This window comes from Ostrinia furnacalis, unplaced genomic scaffold, assembly GCF_004193835.3.
Source record: "Ostrinia furnacalis isolate ACB-3 unplaced genomic scaffold, ASM419383v2 OfSCF2432, whole genome shotgun sequence".
NCBI lineage: Eukaryota > Metazoa > Arthropoda > Insecta > Lepidoptera > Crambidae > Ostrinia > Ostrinia furnacalis.
The window spans coordinates 251519-272704 of NW_021132671.1; the positions used below are offsets into that span (position 1 = coordinate 251519).

The window sequence follows — 21186 nt, forward strand, 5'->3', positions numbered from 1 at the left end:
AAAATCCTATCTTAGTGAGCACCTACGATCTAAAAAAACCCCCATGCAAAATTTGAGACTCCTAGCATTTGTAGTTTCTGAGATTTCGTGATGAGTGAGTCAGTCAATGAGTGAGCTGTCGCTTTTATAGATATAGATTGTATAATTTGAATAAAAAATAACGTGAATATATTGTCACAACAGGGACTACAACAACCCCACGGCCCCGACAGTTCTTTTGAAGCGGACGAAACACCACAAAGGAAGTATCTACTGTCTTGCGTGGAGCCCGGCGGGGGACCTGCTCGCCACCGGCTCCAACGACAAGACCGTGAAACTGATGCGATTCAACAGCCACACTTGCAACCTTGAGGGGCAGGAGGTAAGAATATCTTTGAGTTTAGTCCTAATTGCACAAAAATTCGCGAGAGAACAAAGTGTTCAATAAAAAACATCTTTGGTTGACTTTTTAAATACACAGTTAATCGTTTTTAATAAATTTTAACGTTAATTGAAAGAACTATCGTTATCGCAGCTTCATCTTAATTATAAAATGTTTTTAAAGTACCGGTACAAACGATTGAATGAGTAAATCTTCTACACTTCAAGTTTTGTAGGACTTCAATTTAACTTAAGAGCCGTATAAATGAATCTTTTGTAACGTGAAGTAGCGAGCGTATTACTTTCCCGCTTTACACGTACTAACAATTAAGCACTAGTAAGCACTTACAGGTTTTCCACTTTGATGTTTTACTTCAACCGACATTTTATTACTTTCTGAGAAATTGTGGGAAGGTAATTAAATGAGGCATTGACGAAAGTCTAACACATAATAATCCAAACTAAAACATTTATCCACAAGTCTCGTCGGTGTATAGTCTAATTTGTTCGAGACTACACTCGATCAAAAATTTAACTCGCTTTTTACACATTGGCTTTGATTCTAAAACTGAATAAAATAAAATCGGGAATTTATTTTGTTGCTCTTTGGTCAATTTAGGCGTTACCCTTCTCCACCGTTTATAGTAGAGATGAAACGGATATCCGGTAACTATCCGGTAGGCCGGATATCCGGCCTAAATTTACTATCCGGCCGGATACCGGATAGTAACTCACTATCCGGCCGGATACCGGATATTAAAAAACTACGACAATTTCTTATAATAAAATGAAATACATTCATCTTTGAGGTAAATTTCAATAAAAAGGCTTATAATAATAACGGCTTATAATTAAAGTCCAAAAAGATACAAAAAAAGCCATATTAAGGCCTAACAAAAAACTTTTCCTTTTCAGGGCTATTCACTCTAATGACGAATCTATACTTCTATACTTAATATTATAAATGCGAAAGTAATTCTGTCTGTCTGCCTGTCTTGCTTTCACACCTAAACCACTGAACCGACTGTGATGAAATTTAGCATAGAGATAGTTTGAGTCCCGGGAAAGGAGATAGGATAGTTATTATCCCGGTTTTTGAAACAGGGACACGCGCGATAAAGTTTTTCTGTGACAGACAAAATTCCACTCGGGCAAAGCCGCGGGCGGAAAGCTAGTACTAAATAAATATCTGTTAATGTCGAAATATAGCCAATTAAATTAGGCGATCTTTTTTTCACTGATGGTCTGATTACATGATGCAGTTCAGTCAGATTACGCAGCAAGTAAACTAATTTAAATTTTCCCTATTCAACCACACACTCACGATGGCAACCGAAATCGCTCGAATTGATCTGCCCCCTAGACAAGTGGCAAAATCTGACATTCTATTCGGACGGATACGGATTCGATTTTCGAAAAGTGTGACTTGTCTACTAGACCCACTGATCGCGTTCGACGCACCTGGCGGCGCTAAACTCGTCATGACATACAACGAGACAATGGGCCAACTATCCGGCCGCCGGATATCCGGCTATCCGGCCTAGCAGCTCGCCGGATATCCGGTATCCGGTATCCGGCCAAACCACTATCCGTTTCATCTCTAGTTTATAGTGTTCACCCTTTTTGTCCCCTCCCTTAAATTTTGTGTGTATAGGTATGTAGCATACATTGAACCCGGGTGTGTAGTAAAATCAAATAATGTGTGTTTGGGGAGTGATTTTCGATAATTTTAATGCCTTAAAATTGATAGTGCACAGACACAGCCCCATTTTGGACAATTGCTTGTGACTTGGAAGCGTCGTAACGCTATGCGAACGGAATGGAAACTGGAACATGAAATTCCATTATAGGTTCCATTAATATTAATTATAGGTTCTCATGGCTGGACTAAATCATCTAGACTTAAACGACAATCCCTCCGACGGGTTTCGTGGCTTAGAGGAAGTGAAGGTCACCGCTTGGTTTAGTGGTTAGACTTAACAAATCAATGAGTTACGCTGCCACTTGCTAACAGAGTAGGCACTGCGTTAAAAAGGATAGCAGTTAACATGATGTATAAAATATCTGATTCAAATTCGTCCTGATATACAACTTTGCTCTGGAAAACGATCCGAACTGCTTTTTTCTTCAAATAACTTTCATTGCGCAATTATATTGACGACGAACGACGACGATTTTGCTATAAAAATGTAAAATCTAGTTTGCCATATTGTTCCTTTATTTTGAATTTTATGCAGACGTAATAAGGTTTAAAACGAATGAAAAATATTGTTCTTTGTACTGGTTAAAGGGTTAAACAAACAAAAGCGTAATTAATTTCCAGGAAGCGAAATTGCCCGTTTTTAACCTAGCCTGACATTCATCTCGATGCAAATTTTTATGTATGAGCCTAGGTGTCCATTTGCTTTATACGGGCGGATACATTGTTAATCAACAGACTAAATAACCAGAAGAAATCGTTAATTCATAAAATACAATTTACAATGAGCTCTACCTACACCAACCACAGCGTATACCTACGAATTGCTGTTAAAATATATTACGTTAGAGATAAAACCTTTTCAGTTTATTTAACATTATGGAAATAACTTACATCATTGTTGGTGCGGGACGGTTCCAATTATAATCTGACATCCTCAATCTATTTTTTGTCGTCTGTCTATAGAAATTGGGCAACCTTTCACCGAACTAAACTAACATGTCTTTTTGTCCTTATTGAATATTCAATAGAAGAGTCAGATATATTTTTTCTTTTTATCAAACGAATCTCAGGATATTTAACAATTTCTTTATAGCATTTGTAAGCCATTTCCCTTTATTTACAAGACAAAAAAGAAGTACAAAAGAACCCTCACTTATTTCACATATTATTTTAAAACAAAAATAGAACAACTATTTCATGCGTTTCGTAATATTAATTGAAGAGCACCTCTCTACATATAAATAGACACCTACGTCCTACGTACCATCATTAGTTTCCCCTATCATATTATTGTTTTGTTTACGGCGGATAGATATATTTAATTAGTAATGCGGCGGAATCAAAAGGAATCCCTCGTCTAATTTGCGGTATAATTAATTCCAGATAACCTTGTTTGTGTTGTGTTTTTATATCCCGTAAAACTGAACAGAGAAAAACTGTATTAGACTGCTAATTGCGCACGGATTTTATTGAAATAACATTCGTTAATTTATTTGATAATTACTATTTATTGGAAATTTAATTGGTCGAGTAATCATATTGTTTAAGAACGATTTTCAGAAGCTAACTAATTAGTATTTACACAAAACTTAATATAATATTACCTACCGTATAATACCTACCGTAAGTGGTATGATATCATTAAACAATATGAGCTAAATGCAGCTCGATTTTTATAAGCAATTAGTAATTAATAAAACAACACGAATTCGTTACGTGACTCTATTCACAACAAAGTCGCTATTTACTATTATTCAATGTGAACTAATGTTATTATTCTGACACCTTTTTAGAGAGTATTTCTCAATAGAAAATAAAGTAGCTTCAGTACTTTCATCTCAGGAATATATTATGGTTCCCCTGGGATTAAGTAAGTTATAGATATCAAGTTAAGTAAGTTATAGAGTCACTTTATGATGTTACTGCTGACGTCACTCTGATAAAGACAAAAAATTTATAGTTTTTGTTCGCTTCGACATTCCTTCGACATTTTTTTGTAAATTGCGAAATCAAAATCTATATATGTTACGGTCAAAGTGATAAATGTGAAAATTATGAATAATCGCTGGTTATTATGAATAATTACCGCATGATTTGGTAAATGTGATTAATATGAGGTCATTTATGTGGGTATAAAACTAAATAGGCGGCTTAGGGGTGGCCCAAGGGCCACCCCCGCCGCACCTTAACCTATTTTTCACTTTAAATCAAAACATTATGTTATAGGCATCATGGAAAAGTAATATTATGCAAGAAACATTCCAAACTCATTATGTCAAATTATATTAATATATGATATCAAAACGTTCAAAAGTTTGGCTGTACACGAGCACGTACACAAGATGTTGTTCTCTTTTATGAAATTTGTTAGTACTAAGGTTGAATTATTAAATAATCACTGTTAAATGTGATTAATTTATCACTTTAACCGCGACTGTCGGTAATTATTCATAATAACCGGTTATTATTAATAATTTTCAATTTATCACATTAACCGTAAAACACGAGTAAAAGGACCGTCACCTGGAGTAGAATTTTTAGATTTTTTTTAAATGCCTATTATTTTGAAAATATGCCACATAGATTTTTTTTTATATTTTTCTGATAACCAGCACAACTTGCCTCAACACCCAGTTCCGGCTTGACGTTACATTACGGGACACCCTGTATATAAAAGAAAGTCGTGTTAGTTACACCACTTATAACTCAAGAACGGCTGAACCGATTTAGCTGAAAATTGTCAGGGAGGTAGTTTAGAGCCAGGAGAAGGACATAGGATACTTTTTATCCCGTTCGAAATTAAAAAAAAAGTCTGCTTATTTATTGCCATTAAGGCGGAACAAAGTTCGCCGGGTCAGCTAGTTTTTTTATAAATTAGTACTTATTATCCGTTGTTGTAACATTAGCTGACGATACTTCGTTCGAAGCATCTTGTCGTCAATTAAAATTATATGAGATTGACAAAAGATTTATTGTGTAATTAACAACTTTTAACCACACTTTCAGGGTGTAGTAATTAAACTTGAAAATCGTTTTTAGCGGTGATCGCTAATGGAGATAGCTGAGAAGCCGGTCAACTGTACGTGTTTTATGCTCGCTCTTGACAGCACAATTAAAAATCGACTGGATAATGACTCATTTAGAATATCATTTAGACTAAAAGTCCCATGGCACAATCTGCATAATAAGAATCAAGATTTTATTATAAAAAAATGTAGTTATAAATGTTGATTTGAATAAATTGTGAAAAATATCTTGCAAAAATATTTAAAATGAATTCTGATTTGCCTATCTGTATTACCTTCTATGAATCAGAATAAGAGAAATCAAATATAAACAAATGAATACTCTATTTTAACCAAATATTCCCATAACAATAAAACCTTCCATACATTCCGAACGCTCCTTAGAGCTTTGTATCTTGTTCGATATTTTAAGACCCTTTAAGATGTTATGTTTGATTTCACGAAACTTTGAGCAAACGCGTTTACGGCATTTCATAAGTAACCCAAATAATAATTTTATGTAATATTTAAGTCAATCATTAATCTTTGAAATCACGAAACTTTGAGCAAACGCGTTTCCGGCATTTCATAAGTAATCCAAATAATAATTTTGGAGAATACAACACCTTTCCGGAAAATTCCCCTCCCGAAATTAATTTACACTCCCTCTAATTATGCGACGTTCCCAACATTCCCAATCTGTTGAAAGTGATTGGAATTTTCATACACACGCCCTCGTGGAGCGATTCGATTTTACGAGGTGGCAAATTCACTAAACGCCAGTTTCAATTAAGGAGGAACTTCGTTAGTGACCGTTGTCGGAATAGGCCACTGTGGCAAAAATGTCTCATGGGCAATATGGAAAAAATATCTTGATTTCAATGTTTCCTCTTACTATTTCCCAGTCGCAATAGACCTATAGTTTGTATAGTTTCTTATTTACTTTAGATAATACACAATAGTATAATGATTGTTTAAATTGGCTTAGCTGTTAATCTGCAGTAAATAAACCAGATCACTATGCTGATGCATGCATAATTTAAATAAGGCACACAAAGCAACACCAACACTGGGTGTCTTGTGTAGTTGTGATAGATGCTATTTTAGCACAAAAATTATGTGGTTAATGGGCATTGGCAAGTCTGTGCTGTCATCGCTCTACGTTTCCTTATTTCATATTTATTTTCTATCCAAAGAGGGTCCTACCATTGAAGCCTAAAAATAAGCAGGTCATGTATGACTTCGTTTTTTGCACTCAAGAAACTCAGGCTGTCAAATGTCAAACCCTCAGGTCAAACCTTTCATCATGACATGACTGATGAAAGTAGAGTAATGTATTTCAAATGTACCTTATGTCTGTTCAAATGTTAGGGGGGCGGCTGAAAAATTTGTGGTCTGAGGTTAAACCAATTAGTCATCGTTAACTAACGTTGACTAATTGGCTCGTTACTCCTATCATTAGTTTGGGGACTCGGGGGGAAAACAACCCCTAATCAATTATATAATCAAATGTATGCTCGTCATACTCATATTCAACCGGTAATTATCGGACGAACCACATACATTTCACTCGTTACACAGAGCTCAATATAGTGTTAATTTTATCCCAAATAGAACACAACAGAATAAAAAATATGATAAGTATTAGGAAATTAAATGGACGTCTTACTATACTCGCAAAATTACAAGTAAGTATATCATTTAGATTTCGAATCAGCGTATACTCGTAGGTGGAAAGAATATTTTCTAAAGCAAATCTTTATAAATTATCTAACTGAGTAAACTAAAATGAATCGACAGTATTATGCAAACTAATCTATGCCTTGCCTCAGGTCGACACGTGAACCTGTTGTGCAGAAATGACGATGAAAGTTAGCGCGTGGAGTGCTCTTTTTGCATCGTAAAGCGTTGTTGCGTGCTAGGCAAAATTGACCACTCAGTGTCGTTCAAGCCGCAGGCTACGAGAATATTTTTGCTTTTAGATTTAAAAAAACTGCACTAGAAATTTTCACATGAGAGCGGTGGTCAGGAATATATCACTCGATTTCGTGTTAGCTCGGACTACACGCATCGCCGGATTTTGGAAAATCGAATGAAATAAGGGCCATTAGTTACTAAATCTATCTGCGTTTCGGGCGCTGTTATTTCAAGCATTACGGCTAGACGATTTTTCACTCGAAAAGTTGACACTGACTGTTTTCAGATACTACTTGTTGTTTTGATAATATTGTGTTTTATCTGAATTAAAAATTCAGGATGCAGAGTTGTTTTAAAAAATTCAAAAAGGCAAACATTGACGTCCTTTTTTTCGAGCTGTAAAAACGCGGCTCTCTCATAGATTTTGCACAGCAAACACAACTATGACTTCAATTTCCTTTGTTTGTTTACTATAAACCATATTTTACGGTACCTATTCAAAAATTTTTTTAGAATGTGTGTTCTTTTTTAAAACGTTGTGCCTTTAATTGGTCAACCACCCAATAAGGGTTTTCGCGAATGAAAAATCCGCCAGATGGCAATACGTAGACGCGAAGTCCAAATGCTGCATGATTGGTTATTTTTGACATGACATTGACAGATATGTCAAAATCCACCAATCACGCAGCATTCAGACCCCACATCCACGTCCCGCCATCTAGCGGATCTTTCATTCGCGAAACCCCTCATTGTGACTTGTTGCGAAATGTCTTAACCTTTTAAAACTTATCACGACAGGTCGAGCTGACGATGCACGACGGCACGGTCCGCGATGTGTGCTTCATCGAGGATACGTCGAACAAAACGAGCCTGCTGGTCAGCGGCGGCGCCGGCGATTGCAAGATATACGTCACGGACTGCGCCACCGGCAACACCTTCCAAGTACGTAAACTTGACTAACTTTTCTGATAATACGAGGCTTAGCTTCGGTGTAAACATTACAACCTTTTTAACGCTTTGCATCTAAAAAAGAAAAAGGCATCTTAAAAAATCGGACCATGTCGGTCTGATAAGACTAGAAATGGTATCAAAAACTTCCTCTTGGAATTAAACATTTCTATTTACATCTGGGTAGAATGGAAGAAATGTTATTGACCTGCAAAATTAAGCTTGTTTTTAAATCAGGCATACCCATATAATAATTCTCCATGTATTCAGATAGTAGAGACTGCCTACCACACTTCCTCCTCACCCCCTCAATGCGCGACACTCAATTAACTTCTTTGATTGAATTGATTAAAATGATGTCACCAATCATGCAGAATTTGACCTACTTTATCCCACAATAACCGATGACTAGGGGTCGCAATACCGAATCATTTCAGCAAAACCGGTATTTTCGGTATTGGCTCTAGACAAATACCGATAATCCGGTATTTTCGATATTTCCGGGATTAAGCAAAAGTTAGCAAATTTAGTATAATAAAGTTAGTTTGCGGAGGAGTAGTAAGTAGGTACCTAACCTAAATTAATTTATCTTCTAAATAAAACAAAAATCAGTCCAAATCAAATTGAGTTCTAAAGAGGTAATCAAAATATTATTAAATCTAGAATAAATTTTTGGGCCTTGTAATGAGATCGTAGAAGAAACAGTAAAGTATCTAAACTTTTATCACTCTTGACTTACTTGACTTAAGGTCCTACGTCCCCTAGATGGGGCAGAGGGCGTCCACAACAGTCCTCCATCGCGTTCGGTCTTGAGCTTCGCGTTGATCTCACTCCAAGTCTTGCCGATCTTCTTCGCCTCGTCTGCCATTCGATTTTCTCAGGCCAGTATATGCCGAGAATTCGGCAAAGGCAGCGGTTGACGAAGACCTGCAGCTGGTGCGAGATGACCTTGGTGACCTTCCACGTTTCACACCCATAGAGCAGAACGGATTTAACGTTGGACCCGAAAATTTTGATCTGGACCCTTCGGGTCAGTTTCCGTGACTGCCATACGGGGCGAAATTGTGCGAAGGTAGCTCTAGCCTTGGCAATGCGCGAAGTGATGTCATCTTTGGTACCTCCAGTCTCTGACACGACGCTCCCAAGGTAGGTAAAATTGTGGACAAGTTCCACATGCTCTGCACCAATCCGTAATGGTGTGCAATTCCTCACTCCAGATCGCATATCTTGGGTCTTTCGGCAGTTAATTTTGAGCCCCGTGATGCCCGCCTCTCGATGTAGGTCATCAATTTTGTTTAGATTTTTCATACAAAAGGATTTTCCCGCTAATTCCTGTTCCCGTGGGAATTCCTAAGTAAACTATAACCTGCCCAGGTGTATGAAGAATAATTGTACCAAGTTTCGTTAAAATCCGTCGAGTAGTTTTTGTTTCTATAAGGAACATACAGACGGACAGACAGACAGACAAAAATTTTACTGATTGCATTTTTGGCATCAGTATCGATCACTAATCACCCCCTGATAGTTATTTTGAAAATATATTTCATGTATAGAATTCTGTCCGTCTGACGACGGTGATATAGAGGATGATTCTCTTACAATAGAAATAATCTCCAAATATTAAAAAAATCGAATTCATACTACATATTCGTTGTTGAAAATTATGCAGCACATCGTAAGCGCTGCCAAAATTTGAAAGTTTAATATCAGATTTTTTCTGAGGAAACGTCGAATCTGATACTTATTTAAATGATCTCTTGTAATAATTCCCTGCGCCTGGGTTACTACGTCGTTTTAGTACGGTATAACGGGTACAGTTAGGTGTCAAATAAGGGGATAGCGAGTCTTTAATCCGGTCAGTCAGAGTTTATTGGCTTTAATCGTCATCATCTTAAAAACTCCTTTATTTTGCTCTAGGTCTGCTCCATATACGCTTACTTCACGCTCTTCCTTATTTTTAAATGTACCCGCTTCGAGGAAGGAATATCTTGTGTGCGCCTCAAAATTGGCACGCTTCAAGGAATACCTCCTCAAACGAGTGTACCACGTGGTTTAACGTGAAAAGATGATTTAAGACAGACAGAGTTACCTTCGTATTTATACTATTTTTATGGATTCTAATGTGATTGTGTTTTCTGGCAGGCTCTGAGTGGTCACTCCGGTCATGTCCTGTCGCTGTATAACTGGGGCGGAGCCATGTTTGTGTCCGGCAGCCAGGACAAGTCCGTCCGCTTCTGGGACCTCCGGACAGGCAGCTGCGCGAATATCATCTCCCCGCCCGCCGGACTTTCAAATAAGGTAATAGTCATGCATCATCATTTCAGTCACAGGACGTCCACTGCTGAACAACGGGCTTCCCCAATGATTTCCATGCTGACCGGTTAGTAGTGGCCTGCATCCAGCGCCTTTCTGGAGGTCAAATATAAGAATAGACATTGTCATTATTTCAGTAAAAAAAAAGAAATAAACTTGAAAATCTGTGATTGCTATTGCTGACTGCTGAGCTATGGAGAAATTGGATGAGTGAAAGGTTGTGGGTTAACTTTCCATAATTATGAGGTAATCAATTTTATAAATAAAAAAATATACGTAATATTTCGTAAAAACGTTTGCCACAATCTTAATATTATTTATCTTGCTCTCTATTTCTTTATTTGTTACCTCTTCCATCTTGCTAGCATTGTTTACTCTTGTTTGGTTTGATGGGTCACCGCTTGCTGGTTCGTAAACACGTTTCATTAATCAAAATATCAATGCGAGAGCTGAACGAGGTAGGTACACGATAAAAGGACGACAATAAGTACAGATCAATCTTTTGTCCTGATATATTTTGCTTTTGTCACTGAAATCTTGCGATTGAAATAATAAATAAATCAAGAGGCTTTGTCAATTAAATATTTGATGTGAAAATAACAACTATAGTTCATTCAGCTTATGATGGTGATTTAGACAGATGAAAAATTTCGTTTCATGAATCCAACTTCCTAAGAATAAAAATATTGAGGTGTAAAAATCAATCACTTTTTTGTGATTTTATTCTTCCAAAATACACTTAATAATCTTTCTCAATTAACCTAAACAAGAATTTCAAATACTTATTAGTTTATTATTTAGTAAAATTTGTAAAAAAATATGACATGAAATGCATAATGCGTTAATCGGAACTTATGCTCATAGGGATGGACGTGAATAATCGCATTCAATCAATAATCGGTATGGTGGTCATCTCACCATCGAATCAAATTATTCTCGTAGGTAGGTCAAATACAGTCAGTACGTGTGCATTTGCCTTGTATGGTCGGTTGTGTTTTATGCGATTTCTCCACGAGTTGTTTTTCATTGTTATTTGTTGTTTTTATAAAATAAAATTCATAATATTTAACTCTTTGTAATTTATTGTGTAACAACGTTTATTCCATATCCAGATAATTAAAATGCGTAGATATAATTTTGATTTTACGTAGATAAAATTAAAAATCAAACATATAAAAAGTCGATTAGATTTCTTAAGAAAATATTCTCGATTTTAAAAAATATAGATTAGGTTTAATAGAAGCGCCTCACTAAATAGAAGTGTCATAATCACTTTCTTACGCTGAATAGACTATAAATACTCAGATCAGTCACCTTACTTACATTGAAAGTATTCATTGCATATTTATTGCAAAAAGTGGTACAAAAGGCAAAGGTATTCTCTACCAGCTAACCTTCAGGCTAAACAGAGAATTTGAGTAGGCGGTGCAAAATAGTACTAGTACATAAAATTATCATTATCATCAGAGCATTTAATCTCCGCTGCAGGAGCTGGAGTCCCTACTAAAAATAGAGGATTTTGCCTACACTCCCCTCGCGCTGAAGAGCCTTGATAACTTATAGTTCCTTAGTTCCATTTTACGCCATCCACGGGAGAGTGAGGGTGGTTCTTTACTACTCAGCCGGAATTACACGGCACATTTAAGGTATTGATTGTCCTTATAAAAAAGTGGTAGATCTAGCCTCATAAAACACCGAAGTTGTATTTCCATAGTTGCTTTACAACAAAGTCACATAGGCCATAAAAACGCAACATTATCCGGCGCGTGACGTTATTCTGCCGTTTCCTCCCGAATTGTCATTTGGCGTACCAATGACAGATGACAAAACTGACACCGGACAACAGCCCATTAGATATAGGTTACAAATATTTGAACATTCAGATATTTGACGTTAAAATAATGATTTGTTCGAATGTACAAACAGCACTGTACAGAGAGACAGATGGCACATCAAACTAAATTATGTGCTATCGTCTGTGACATTAGGCTATGCGCACACTTGTCACGCGCGGATGATTTTTTGTCATCGAGACAACGTAGTAGAGATGAAACGGATAGTTGTTTGGCCGGATACCAGATACCGGATATCCGGCGAGCTGCTAGACCGGATAGCCGGATATCCGGCGGCCGGATAGTTTGCCCATTGTCTTGTTGCATGTCGTGACGAGTTTAGCGCCGCACAGGTGCTTCGAACGCGATCAGTGGGTCTAGTAGACTAGACAAGTCACACTTTTCGAAAATCGAATCCGTCCGAATAGAATGTCAGACTTTGCCCCTTGTATAGGGAGCAGATCAATTCGGGTGATTTCGGTTGCCATCGTGAGTGTTTGATTGAATAGCTAAAATTAAATTACACTGGTCATCATAAAAATCGACCCACCCGCGACAAGCACTTTCAAACGTATGCATCCCCACTTTCCACCAATATTACTATACTATATTACCATTTAAAAGCCTAGTTCTAATCTTCATTTCATTAAAGGAAAGGTTTTTACCCCAAAAATGTGTCTGTAGAAGAATCCAGAGTCACTTCTTAAAAAAAATAGGTAGTTACGCTTGAGCCAACTTTTATGGATATAAAACTGTTAAGTTGGGATTAATCGCTATCCATCTGTTAAAGAGGACACGTGAGATCATTATTTGGTTTTATAACCATAAAAATTGGTCTAATTGATCCCAGAGGTGAGCCCAAAGTAAGGTCTTTTTTCAAGTTTTTCAAGTCACATTTATTGTATAATATGTTAATCGTTTATTAGGAAATTAAATGTGTTTTTCTTTAAGAATATTTATTGGGCTTTCAAATAACACCAATATTGTTGGGGCACCATGATTGTATCTGTAGAAACGAGTTTTCCTGTAAAACGTAGATTTGTGTGATCCCGATTTTTGTAATGACCAGTGTAGTTTACTCGCTGCGTAATGTGACTGAACTGCATCATGTCATCAGATCATCAGTGAAAAAAAAATCGATTGTTTTATTTGGCAATATTTCGACATTAACAGATATTTACTATTTATTTATGTATTCGTCATTAGAGTGAATAGCCTAGAAAAAGAAATTAGTTTTTATGAAAGGCCTTAATATGTTTTTTTGTAACATTTTGGACTTTAAATAAAAGCCGTCATTATTACAATATGCCATTTTATTCATATTTACTTCAAAGATTAATGTATTTCATTTTATTATAGGAAATTGTCGTAGTTTTTTAATATCCGGTATCCGGCCGAAAAGTGAGTTACTATCCGGTATCCGGCCGGATAGTAAATATAGGCCGGATATCCGGCCTACCGGATAGTTACCGGATATCCGTTTCATCTCTACAACGTAGTACTTATTCTAATCTATGAAGAGACATACTCGTAGGTACTATCACGGTGACTAAAGTCAACCGAACGCGCGCGCATATAAAAGGCTATGTAGTGCGCACATATAATTCGTAAGATTTTTAAATAGATTTATGCCCGTTTTCACCATCAATCCCTAATTTTTAAGTGATCCCTATGGTAACACATAACAAAAATTTTGTTTTCATAGGGGTCTCTTAAACATTTGGGATTGATGGTAAAAACGGGCATTTATTTTTATAAACTAATAATTATAATTGTGTTACATTATTCGGTTTGTATAATGGACGCTTCTACATTGTTTGGTTGTTCAAACAGAGCTCAGCGGTGGCCTCGTTAGCGGTGGACCCGAGCGGGCGGCTGCTGGTGTGCGGGCACGACGACGGCTCGTGCGCGCTGTACGACGTGCGCGGATCGCGCGCGCTGCAGCGGTTCACGCCGCACGCGGGTGACGTCAGAAGCGTGCGCTTCTCCCCCGGTGCTTACTATCTGCTCACGGCTGGCTACGATGGGCGGGTGGTGCTAACTGACTTGCAAGGTCAGTGTCCTTCATTTGTTTTTTAATTTTTATTCTTTTTCAATAAGTCTTTAAATTAGATGAGATAAAAAATATTTGGGGTTCATTGCTGAACTCCTTGTGTTAAGTCACTGGTACAAAATGGTCGCCCGCCGGTTTTTGCCAGCGCGAAAACCGCCGAGCGGGACCCGATTACAAACGAAAACTGCGTCGTGAGTTTGTGCATTAGTTTTCGCAGTTAGTTTTCTGCATTCTACAGAAGCTGCGGACCCGCAACCGCCGCGGGCGCGGGTGAAAATCGTGCCATGAGTTCTTAGACTTAGGCCTTTCGAACACTGCGACTTTTTGCGGACACGCGTGCGTTTGACAGCCGCGTGACTGAATCGTGATTGTACCGCTGTTTTAGTAACGCGAATAAAGGTAGACGATTTTCGAAGCTGCAGCGCGGTGCAAAAAGTCGCAATGTAATAAAGAACCTTAAAATTAAGTACAAACTTTCGCATGTACGAGGGGCGGCTGATAATTCCGCGGCCTAAGGTACTTAGCGATGAGTAATTAGCATGTTACTCATGTCACTAGTTGCGACACTCAGTAGTATTATAAAAAGCAATCACTAATTAAGTTTGCACTGATAGTTCAATTTCTATCGAACAAATGACATCACCATGTCCGCCAAATCTGGAGATTTGCGGAATTTCGACACCGCGCGCCCGGGACATAATTCCTCGTAAAGAAGGAAAATAGACCGAAAGACATTTTTGAAGAGATGTCATTGGTTCTTCAGGATTCTGGACCTTCATATACTATGGTTAACAATGGGCCCGACTATTTCAACACGGACGAGAGACCTGTGAAAACGACCCCCGCCCTGTCACGATACTGAGTGAAGGAAACGTTCAAAAGTCGAAAAAATCGTTCCGGCTGACCAAAGAATTAAATCGTGGCAGATAGCTGAAGAATATTTCTTTATGTTCGCGAGGCTATTGTACAGAAATGACGGGGGAAACTGACACGCGGATTGCTCTTTCCGCAAGACAACGCGCCCGTTCACGCCGCACGTGTTGCGAGGCCAAGCCCTGAAAGACACCGGGTTCTCAGAGATTGACCACCCACCATATAGCCAAGACCTATTACCTAGCGATATTTTCCTGTTTTTCGATTTGAAAAAGGACTTACGGGGCCGGAGATATGCAGATGACAACGAAATTAAAGCTGCGGTTGGTCGTCATTTTGAAAAAAAAATTTTTGGGTGGGTAAAAGGCATTGTATGCGAGATTTAAGAAATGTATTTCTTTTGAGGGAGATTATATTACAAAATAAAAAATAGAAACCATTTATTTTATTTCATTAAGTACGCGGAATTATCAGCCGGCCCTCTTAGGTATCATATAGGTGAGTTTATTGGAATACAACTTTATTGTTGGCGGTCTTTTCTCTCGTGCGTTTCATTTAGTAGTTGTCAGATCTCGCAAAAACGTTCCTGTCAAGAAGCACGAAGTTGATGGATTTCCTAGAAACAATCACCTTAATAGTTTTTTTGTATGTTACGTTATGTATCTGCTGTAACATGACACTGTTCATAGGCCAGAAATAAAAACATTAGTCAAAAATATTTATTCTTAAAATTGTTGTCTGTCTGTAGCTATAGAAGTTCGAAAAGTTTTACTTGTCATCATTACTATTGTTTAATAGTTCATTACTGGTACGTTTTATTTCGATGTAGGTTCTGAGATATAGCTTGACCCCTTTACTGTCCTCAGTCCCGTATAAATGAGGGGTCTTGGTAGACTAGACGACTGACTGGCACTGGCAAGTTACGGTCACAGTTAGTTTACCATATAAATAACCCCGCACTGTGCAAGCATTCTCAGCAGCTAAACGAAACTTAAACCTTAATAATAGTTACCTATAGTATTGCTAAGGAACACTTATATAGACCCTCGGTATCAAAGCGTCTCGCTTATTTCATTTCCCAAAGGGTTCCACTTAAGTTTTTTACGATACGCCTCAACTTCTTAGCAACGAAGATATATAGAAGATTGAGGCGATATATTATTTTTATAAATGTACGAGCTACTTCATTCTATATTCCGTCACCGTTTCTTATCAGAAAGTGAGACGTGGATAAACTTTAAATTAAAAAAATATTTTATTCTAAATACACATTTTCACAATAATAATTCACAGCGGCTTGCGATATATTAAAAAATCCATCTTCTTATATTGAGTACCTTAAAATGCGTTTGCAAATTTTCACCTGGCAATTTTGTCAGTAGCTCAGTACCCGTCCCCGACAGTTCGTAAAAAATGTGGACATGAGCAAGCGTACCTTTTTAATTGCTTTTATGGTATTGATCGAGTTATCCATCGAGTGTGGTGTATTTAGAACCCCACTGAATTTTGTAAGGGTCGACGGGTACAATAACTTCAAAACAGTTTATAAGTTATCGTGTTTACACAAGGTTTAGTTGATTTACTTGATGTATTTGTTACAGGAAATGTATGAATTCTAGGAATTGTATACTATTCCTAGGAAATGTATACAATTCCGAAGCTATTTAGGAAATGTATAAAATATTGCTTCAGAGATTGTTTAATACGCACATATCCTAGGACATGTATACTTTTCCTAGGATTTTTATAGAATTCCAATATTGTATTAGGAAATGTATAAAACTAAGCGGCACAAGCGCGGTCGTGTGATCGGGTGCCCCTCAGTACGCCTAAAATTTCATTTAGCCAAACCACATTGGCCGATAGGTACTTTTAACTCACAACTATTATTGTTTAGCCTGAAAGTTGTTTTCACACTATTATACTTTGGCTGAAAAAAATATTTGCCTATTGGCATACCTTTCTTTCGTCATCACGCATATTACGCTGAAGTATTGGAAAACCCTAATTTTAACATCTCTTTTATTTAACTATTATTGGCATGAAGGTTTTAGTACTCCTGTAGCTGGATAACAAAGTCTCGGTTAGGTTAGGTTAGACTTGCGACCTCCTGGTTTTTCTTGTGTTGGAAAATAACTGAAAAAGAAGTGAAAAAAGTAATGTATTTTTCTAATTAAATCCATTCTTACTCCCATAAAATGTATGACACTTGTGTCTGCTTTCTTCTTCTACTAATAGATAATTTTATTGGCTATCGCATGATATAAAATATTTGCCTATTAATGTTAAGCTACTTACGCTTTCACTTGTTTTTTAAAGAAGAGGTGTAAACTAAAAATTAAAAACTTAAATCGATGTAATTTTTCGAGAAATGGGTCAGGCCCCAAATTTGAAGCATTTTCATCGATAAAATTGTCCATAGATTACGCCCTTAAAGTTTGATTACTACATGCCCGGACACACTGTATATTCAGTTATAACGAAATAAATATGTAGCCGCACAATTCATATCATACTTCATTTCTATAACAGGAGTAACGTGTTTAATAGTACCTTTCGATTGATTAGTGGTGTTTTCAACCGACTTCAAAAAAGGAGGAGGTTCTCAATTCGACCCGTATGTTTTTTTTTCTATGTTTGTTACGCGATAACTCCGCCAATTATGAACCGATTTGAACAAATCTTTTTTCGGCGTATAGGTAATACCTCAAGGGTGGTCCCATTTAAATTTAATAATAGAAAAAACAACCCCCAAGGGTGGAAAATTGGGGATGGACTTTTTTATACGCAATATCTCCGAGGATTATAAATNGACGGATTTCATACATTTCCTGTAACATATTCACTAAAACGATTCTGTATCTGTTTTAATGTAATTATTAACTTATATTTAATTAATTAATTGAAATACGCGTCCTATTTAGAAAGGTAACTAATCTGGAGGATTTCTTAGGTAGGTATTATAATAAATATGTACATATAACGTAAAAAATACATTTGAAAGAAATATAAGCATTATACCCCTGACTTCCTGACCCAATTAATTTTAATGGTCTCTTAAAATATACAGTGTGTCCGGGCATGTAGTGATCAAACTTTAAGGGCGTAATCTATGGACAATTTTGTCGATGAAAATACTTCAAATTTGGGGCCTGACCCATTTCTCGAAAAATTACATCGATTTAAGTTTTTAATTTTTAGTTTACACCTCTTCTTTAAAAAAATAGACAACATCTCATATATTACTCCAACCCAAAATAAGTAGCTAAGGCATTTGTGTTATGGAAATCGGGAACGACGAACCACAACACACCCAAACCAGAGACAATGTGAAAAGATCGTTTTCTATATTGTCCCGACCGGGAATCGAACCCGGGACCTCAGGATTGGCCCGGCACACCTTGAAAACCGGTGTGTGCACCTCTCCGCCACGGAGGTCGTCAAAAATGTTACCTAAATGTAAAATAAAATAAAATATTAAAACTTCATTTTCTCAATATTCCCATATAAGAGAGAGGAAAAAATGCACGGAAATTCATTGGATATTAGTATGTATCATCTGTGATAGGTTTCATTTGTGTCCGCTACTTTTCGAAAAGTGGGGCAAAAAGTTCCCAATGTCATTTGAACGATTATTTTTTTGTTGAATAGGTATTATCAAAAGGGTGGTTACATGCGAATTTGAAGAAAATATTTCACCCCCAAGGGTGGAAAATTGGGGATAAACTTTTTTATACGCAATGTTTTTAATTTTTAGTTTTTTTTTGTGTTCACGCATTTGAAGTCGGTTTTATTTTTTAAAAAAGTTAATTATGTTACCCAGTTTTGTCTGTCATTATTACTTCGATATACCTAATCCTAAAGTTACACAAAAGCCGTCGAAAGTTCGAAACACGTTTTGGACGAAACCTAAACCACTATGATTTATTAATTAGCATCCCTTTTGATTACATTAGTTGCGGGTTTCAAGACAGTTGATAGTCTGCCTTGAACGTTGTTATTCGGGTTTCAAATGTTGATTGCCAAAGTATTGTACTCGAGTACTGTGGCTTCGTACTTCCATAAAGGTGTATTGTTACTATTTTCAAAGTATGAAATTAAACCAACCACGGTGACTCAATTAACACTATTATTATTTGGAAACGGAACACGCTGTTAAGCAATAGCTGCTGGTGGAAATTGCCAGTATATTGTTGAACTACAAACCAACTAACTAACCAACAGCAAATTGAGTTTTGAAATTAAATAAAATTAGGTAGCTACTATGATATCATGAAAAGTATCAATTTAATTTGACTAGAGTATATTTATACAAACGTAATTTTAGGAGGTACTTTGTCGGAGTTAGGCTGGTTTTAGCGCTGACGCACGCTGACCGTCAGCGCTGATAGCCGAAATGTATGAAGCGTCGGCGCCGAGCGATCAGCGAGCGATCAGCGCGATTCTAAAACCAGCCTTATTAGTCAATACGGGTACAGTCAGCGTCAAATAGTCCGTGACACCCGTAGTAGCCAAAAAGTTCGCGACGTGGTGTCTTTTTTACAACTGAAATTAGGTTGTGTTATCAACTTATTGACCACTTTGGGTGTTACGAACTATTTGATGCTGACCAAATGGAATAAAATATTATTATAATGGACGATGGCGTAGAACAATACTAAAGATTTCTAAATAAGAAAAAATGCAGTGAAAGTGGAGAGATGTAAGCTCATTCTGTAAAAATAATTCAAGAGACTAAAAGTTAAAGAATCGCTGTTATTTTTATACAAGTTACAAATACGACATTTATTGAAAGTCTTCGCGAGCTGAAACAGACAGGAACAAACTATTACTCACGATTCCGTTGTTTCTCGTCGGCTCTTGATGTACACAATTGCTTACACACAGAACGTTCAATCGCAAAATAACAAATCCGCATATTGTCGGAAATGCATTATGCAGTCAAAGATGCATAATGTACTAACTTTCACACGACACACTCGCTATTTTTTCCTATTTACATTTGAGTGTTCAGTGAATTTGCGTACAAAATGTAAATATTGTTTTGCTATCCAAACTTGTTTTTGGAATATTCACCTTGGGATAAGTAACGAATGAATAAAATAATTTACTATCTTGACCTATAAATACTAGTTTAGGATGAGTGTAGAAATGAGATACGAGTAAGACGTCATAGGATGAATACGAAACAACCCGTTCGCGAATGTTCGCGCATCTGGAAAATCTTCGATTAGTGGCATGTCCGCCATTTTGATAGATTGCTATCGTAATTACTTGGTTAATTATTTTCTGGTGAAAATTGTTATCACAACATCACATTTTAATGACTTATATGTAATATTGACTACAATGCACACGCACGGTAGAAATACATGTAGTCAGCAATATTTTAATAAGGTGTAAAATACAATCTCAGCATACTGTTTAACGATTATAAATAACGAATGGATGATATTAGAACAATATTCAAGTCAGGAGCGCATACAAAGCATGTTTTACAATATCTCATTTTAATAATATATTAAAAGAAAGTCTTAACTTTATAGTCAAATTGATTTATTATATCGTTATCAAGCATAAATGGAGTATACTTTCAAAGCATTTATTTTGCTTTCGCTCTTCTACGAAACAAAAATTAACTGAATTTTGGGAAAGTTTATGAGGAAAACCTGCGACGAAATTTGTTTACTGAAAAAAATCTTTGCCACAATGTATAATTAATGAGCGGTCGCCCCTTAGCGTTCTAATTAAAAAGTAAAATTTAAAGGGGTTTGAAGATTTTATTTTAAGTCACAGGGAACTGCCGCTTTTGGTTTTTTCGCAAGTTTGCGTCGCAAACAATTCTATATACATAACAAACCTATTGAATATAAAAAAACAAGCCCGCAGCACAATATTCAAAGTGGTATTGCCTTTTACAACCGTATATTAATAATGTTTGTTAATATACGGTTGTAATAACGTTTGTGTTTAAATGATGTTAACAGTACAATTTTATTTTTTGGTAGCCTTTGTGTGAAGGACCGCCGCTGGCGGTGTTTCGTCATCACAAAAATATACATCCTATTCTGAAATAGCGTAACTTGGGGCCTCAAATTATAATGGTAGAAGATCGGTTTATTCTGTTTTCTAAATCATCTTCTACTTGAGGTCTCTGTAAACCTCTTTTTAAACGAAGAAAAA

General features: G+C 36.7%; 1 protein-coding gene across 2 annotated transcripts in view; it reads left to right on the top strand.

Annotated features, from left to right (window-relative positions):
- The window catches only part of LOC114355610 (WD repeat-containing protein 47), a 43350-nt gene that overhangs the window by 19547 nt on the left and 2617 nt on the right, over positions 1–21186 (top strand). For both annotated transcript variants that reach the window (XM_028308551.1, XM_028308552.1), the window contains 4 exons: positions 184–361; positions 7783–7926; positions 10075–10230; positions 13911–14130. In XM_028308551.1, the coding sequence (XP_028164352.1) occupies positions 184–361; positions 7783–7926; positions 10075–10230; positions 13911–14130 (698 nt within the window). The remainder of the gene's footprint in view (positions 1–183; positions 362–7782; positions 7927–10074; positions 10231–13910; positions 14131–21186) is intronic.